Source organism: Cryptomeria japonica, chromosome 9 (genome assembly GCF_030272615.1).
Source record: "Cryptomeria japonica chromosome 9, Sugi_1.0, whole genome shotgun sequence".
Taxonomy (NCBI): domain Eukaryota; kingdom Viridiplantae; phylum Streptophyta; class Pinopsida; order Cupressales; family Cupressaceae; genus Cryptomeria; species Cryptomeria japonica.
Genome location: NC_081413.1, coordinates 167,170,943 through 167,176,942, shown reverse-complemented (window position 1 = coordinate 167,176,942; position 6,000 = coordinate 167,170,943). Strand labels below are relative to the sequence as shown.

The window sequence follows — 6,000 nt, the reverse complement described above, 5'->3', positions numbered from 1 at the left end:
GCATATTTGCAGTTGCTCGGTTAATGGAAGAGTGGAGGAAGTGTCAAGTTCCTTGCAACTGAATTCTCTCCCACTTCACTGAACAACTATCTAGTATTTTCATGTGATGGTTTCTCTTCTGGCCTTTCAAGCTCGCGAGTCTCATCAGTCCTTTGCTCTCCTTCAACAGTGGAGTCATCCTTGGTAGTATTATGCAGCTGCAATTCATGGTGGCTCTATTGGGTGGGTTCATGCATCTCCAGCCCCTGAATGGATGGAATCTCTCCTTCCTCCACTTGATTATCAGGTTCGGCGGGTTCGATGGCTCTTACCTCGGTATCTAGCATGTCGGGTGTAGGAGGATCATCAGCTCCAAATGCGTCAATATCACTCTGGGAAGGCGGAGCAGGTATATAATCTAGTTCACCTACATCATCAGACGAACTGGGGTTCTTTGATGATGAAGTGACCTCTAGCCTGCTAATAGGGATCTTTTCCCTTCTTGTTCTTTTAGATGTCCGAGTTCCTCTGTTGGCTTTAGCCTTCTTCCTTTTTTCAGGGTTTCCAACCTCTTCCTTTGGTGCACTGGATGTTCCCTCATCTTCAGAGGACTGAGAATCAAGGCTACCCATCGTTTGGTAGGTGAATTGGACTCCCTCATGAATCAGTCGCTCAATTTGCTGGTGCAACCACTGGTCAGTATATCTTCCTGGGGCTGCCATAACCGCCTCAAAATCAATGATTGGATCTTGCGACCAATCGATGCCTGGCAAAAGATGTCTTACCGCCTCAAATTCCCGGACTTGTAGGCAATTTCCTGAATCTGTTAGTTGATCTGGGACCCGACGGTATTCATAGAGTCGCATTTGCTGCACAATCAGCCTTGAATATTCGCGTCATCGGACTTCATAGTCATCAGAGCCGTTCTTCCAATAATCTTCAACTGATTCCTTTGCTCTGTATCGCCTGCCATATGCCCTCTTTGCCAGATTGTCGTGATCAAAGCATTTCCTTGGAAAATGCTCTTGTAGGCCGTAGGAGGCTAGTTCTGCAAGGGATTCCTCTACCTGAGCTAGGTTCTTCAGATGGACATCAAGGTTACCTATAATCATAGGGAAGGTGAATCCAGACTGCTTCATGTCTCTGAGTAACCTGTTCGCCGGACGTGACTGCCTTGTGACTTCCAGGAGAACTATCTTGTCGGTTGGGTATCGCGGAAGTCGGAAAGGAGCACCCTCAAAGCCAGCTATCCGGATGTAGGAGAACCATGGGAACTGGATGAACCAGGCACCATACCTCTGTACTAGAATAGTAGCCTGCTCTGAGAGCCTTATGTGTAGTCCTCCTTACATCAGCCTGACCAGGTGCATTGTGAAGGCGTCATTGAGGTGCTCATACTGACCAACTGCATAGGCAGGGTTGTTCTTTTCCCTTTGAGCTATGTCCTGATAGTGTAGCTGTGGATAACAATCATATACCTTCAACTGATTGGGTCCATTCCCTATCTCACCCTTCATGATTAAACCCGGCAGTGGTTGGTTTCTGGCGAGCATGTAGACTAAATAGGATGTCATGGTAAAGTATTTCTTTGCCTCAAGCTCGATCAATTGCATGTGGATGTTGTCACTTATGGGCCCAGTCAAACTTGGATTTCCCAGCGAAGACCTGCTCTGTGAAGTAAAACATCCACTCTTCAAAGTAGTTGGATTGGGGGAGTCCCATAATCTTGCTGAGCAATGTGACCATGTCTCCATGCTCGTTGTGAAAGTCGCTCCTAGGGGTCTTTTTCCCAATCCTAACGCTTGGAGGTCTTCTCTCCTTGTACCACTCCTCATTTATCAGTATTTTGCATTTGGCAGAGTTTATATCATACGCCACCTGCGCTTCATCTATAGTTGTTGCTATGGGGTTGTTTAGGAGAGGAATATTAAATGCGTCGCCAATGGCCTCAGGAATGAAGTCAACAAGGACCATATTCTCAAGGAGTACCAATCTGGAGTTTGGTTGGTAATGTCGAGCAGCCTCTGTTAGGATTCCCAAAGATACTAAGAGGGGGGGGTGAATCAGTATCTAACCGGTGTGGAGCTTTACTTGATTTAAAACATGAATAGCATATTAAAACTGTGTACCGGTAAACCAGAAATAATGCAGTAAACAAGAATAACAACCACATGAGAAGCACACCGTAACAGAGTATTTTAACGAGGAAACCCGGTGTGGGAAAAACCTTGGTGGGATTTGTGACCCACAGTATTCGCTTACTGGCCAATAAGGGAATATTACTCTTACAATAGGGGCCTGCATATGCAGGAAGGCCAAGTGCCTAGAGCTCACTGCTCAATTACAAAAGAAGTCACACTGACTTACAAAAATGGATTATATTAATCCAATGTCTTGTACTGCTTCAGATTAGCATCTGCTATGCCAAATCCAGTATTGGTTTAAGCTCTGCTACATACATAAACCCTTAACCTATAACTCGCACATTAGGTCTACATAATTTCGCCTATCTCCTTATTACAAAATGATCTACAATGATCTCATACATATGAGTCATATTACAACTTGCCATGTCAGCTTACAATTATTTTACAATTAATTACAAAATACATTTTAAACAAAATTCCTGTCGGCCAGGATGTCGATATCCTTCCTTTCACTGCCGGTGTAGAGTTTGGCATTGCCGGTGCCGGTATTCTGTCTTGCCGGTATCATATGATTGTAAGGTTGCCATCAATGACAAAACCTTCAATCACCTACAATTTCTCATTGGAGTGTGCATTTGCCAACAATCTCCCCCTTTGGCATTGATGGCAACACTCATGAGAAAAAAAGTGTCCAAAATGATATCCAAAAATAGTCTGCCAAAATTGCCTTTCCAAAACTGTATGCTCCCCCTGAGCAGATGATGTCCTTTTTCTGATCATTTTTCTCATCCCACTACTCCCCCTTTGACATCAATGACAAAGGTTGTCATTCGCTGTCAGTGGAGTCCTACCTGGATTTTTGTAACCGGTGGGTTACAATCTGAAAGATATCTGTCAAAACTAAATTTATGCCATTGCTGAAAGTTTTGCTATCTTTTATTGCCTCGTGTTCTCTGCACTGTACCAGTGAGTATGTGCATTTCCTCTTCCAGTGTCTTCAATCCAGGAACCAGAGCTTCAGATATTTCTTTTCTCAAGGAAATAAGATACTCTAGTCTTGGACTAAGTCTGCATTTTAATTCCTTTGCCTTATCCTTTATTCCCTGTTTGTCATTCTCCAGTTTCTTGATTTTCTCTTCCTGCTCTGCAATTTTCTTTTCTAATTCCAAAAATGAATCAGATGTGCCAATCAGATTGTCAGCAATATTATTTATTTTCTCTTGTGCTTTTCCGATCGCCTTGTCAAGATCCTCTGTTAATACATTCGTTTTACAAGTGTCCCTGTATAGCCTCTACTACTAGCTCATAGTTTTGCACTGCTGGGGGAAATCCTGCTACCTGGGCAATGCCACTTTCCATCATCCACCTAGGCCTGCCATAGGCATTAGGGGAGAAAACTCGGTCCCTAAAATCTTGAATATCAATATGCCCCAGGTCAGTATCACCTACATTTTCCCAGACACTCTGAACCTTTGATTCCCTCAATCCTCCTCTCTGATATTGATACTTCATCTTTTCGACTCTGCGAGAGATATCTGACTTAGATGCTCGTGATGTCTCGGCTGCAGCAGGTGTCTTTGATGATTCTACCGCCGATTTAGGCATTTATCCTGCATAGCCGGACGCGGATTACGAGACAATATAAAGGAAATGAAGCGGGTTAGATAAAGGGATACGCCAGCATACAAAGATTAATTCGAAAACCGAACTTAAAGAACAGCATGACACTTTAGCTAAAAAGCTTGATTGATTTAGACCTGAATATTTATGAAGCTTTTCGACTACGAATTTACTCATTCGGCTGGATCAAGGATTTAGACGATTTCAATTGCTAAATTTACACATAGGCATTCTAGGATCAATTTTCAAAATGGACGAAGCTTGAGAAATTCCTAAGTCTGAAAATGCATTTTCTACCTGACTCCTAGGAACAGACTCGGATTTTAATTGCTCCTGACGTCTTATACATAGGGAAAAGATGCGTTTTAAGATTTAATCGTTTTAATCAACTTTTGCACACAAACACATCTATCCAATTTCGCATATATTTCAAATGATTTCAAGAGAGGCGAAGCACGCTTGCCTAGCGAAAATGAATGGCGTGAATCTGCACAACCTGCCTTGCAAGAATGATTTCCTTTGGATTTGAAAAATGATGCCTCTTATGCCCTGCGTTTTGCGAAGACAAACAATTTGTAAATTTGAAATGGGAGAGTTCTTGTAATTTCAAATTTCAACGGTTAACTCCCATTCGTGATTTTCGCGCCTAAGGCTCGGAGGGAAAAAAAAATGCAGTTTTAGAAACTTAGAATTAGCAATTCTTTTACCTTAATGATTTTGCCTCCTGCGTGGTAAAAATGAATGGGGGAGTTGCAATACTTTGAAAACCTTATCTTGCGTTTTACCCAATGACGATTTTCAAAGGATGGGGCTTCTGCAAATTTTGAATCCTTAAAATCTACGCCTTATCTGGTGAATTTCGGAGAGTGGGAGGGTTTTGTTAACTCCGGCGAAAATCGCAATCTCCTTGAAATTTCTGCTATCTTACCTTGGTAACTTGGGTTAATAGCGATTTTAACTGAAACGCAGTCTTAAAAGCGTTGAGATTTTCCTGGGTTCCAAGGCATTTCGAAAGCTTTCATTTTTACACACTTTACCTCCAAAGTGCAAACTTCGGCAAATGGGTTGCTTTTGCCAACTTCAGACTTTTAGCGGCGTTTGCAAACTTCGACGTTTCGCATTATTCCTCCGAAGTGCGATTTTCGGGGTTTTGAGGGGTTTTGCTAAGTTCGGCAATTTGGGCACTTTGCAAGTTCTTTCCCTTTGCCTTTTCGCATTCACTTCCATAATGCGTACTTCAGCGATTTTGAGTGTTTTGAAAACTCATTACTTTTTCGCACTTTACCTTATGAATGCGAACTTCGGCATTTTGTGTGCTTTTGCGAGTTTTAAAACTTTGAACTTTTTATAATTTTCTTCCAAATCGCACTTTTTGGCGATTGGAGAGCCCTTTTCAAACCTTTTACATGCATCACTTACCACTTAAAATGTGAATTTCGGCAATTTGAGGGTGTTTGAAAACCTTTTTAACTTTTGGCACTTACCCTTTATATCGCGATTTTCGGCATTTAGAGGCATTTTTCAAACTTTTAACCTTTACGCACTTTACCTCCAAACTGCGAACTTCGGCGATTCGAAGAGGATTGCCAACCTCGGCGATTTGGAGAGGTTTGTGAGCTTTCATTCCTTTTCGCTTATCGCTTGGAATGCGATTTTCGGCATTTTCATGCACTTTTTAAACTTCGCACTTTACCTTATGATGCCATTCTCGGGGTTTTGACCCACTTTGCCAATTTCGGCATTTGGAGTCATTTTGCCAACTTCGACACTTTTGAGTGCTTTGCAAACTTCGCACCTTTTGGGCGTTTTTCAAACTTCGGCACTTTTGGCAATATTCTCCTCTTTCGCGATTTTCAGGTCTTGGAAGGAGTTTGAAAGTTTTAACTTTTCACATTTTGTCCTTATTACACAAATTTCGGGGTTTAGGGAGGATTTGAAAACTTTTACTCCCTCGCGCAATTACCCTCTGACTGGTGAAAATCGCTATTTTCATCCATTCTGTAAACTTTAAAACCTCATGTAATTTCCTCCTTGTGCGAATTTCAGGATTTGGAGGAGTTTTGAAACTTTAAACCTTTTGCATCCTTTTATCTCTCCTATATCCTTGACGAAAATCGACACTTTGGGTCATCATGCGACCTTCAGACATTTTACCTTTCTACTTGGCGGATTCTGCCAATTTCTATCATTCTACACCTATCTCAGGCGTTTTTACAAGTTTAAACTGTCTCTTGGAATTTCATGCCCGAAGGCT

General features: G+C 42.0%; 1 protein-coding gene across 1 annotated transcript in view; it reads right to left on the bottom strand.

Moving 5' to 3' along the window:
• Window positions 1-215: 215 nt before the first annotated feature.
• The window catches only part of LOC131037945 (uncharacterized), a 106,710-nt gene continuing 100,925 nt past the window's right edge, over window positions 216-6,000 (bottom strand). The window contains exon 4 of the mRNA XM_059211519.1: window positions 216-371. Coding sequence (XP_059067502.1) covers window positions 216-371 — 156 coding nt within the window. The remainder of the gene's footprint in view (window positions 372-6,000) is intronic.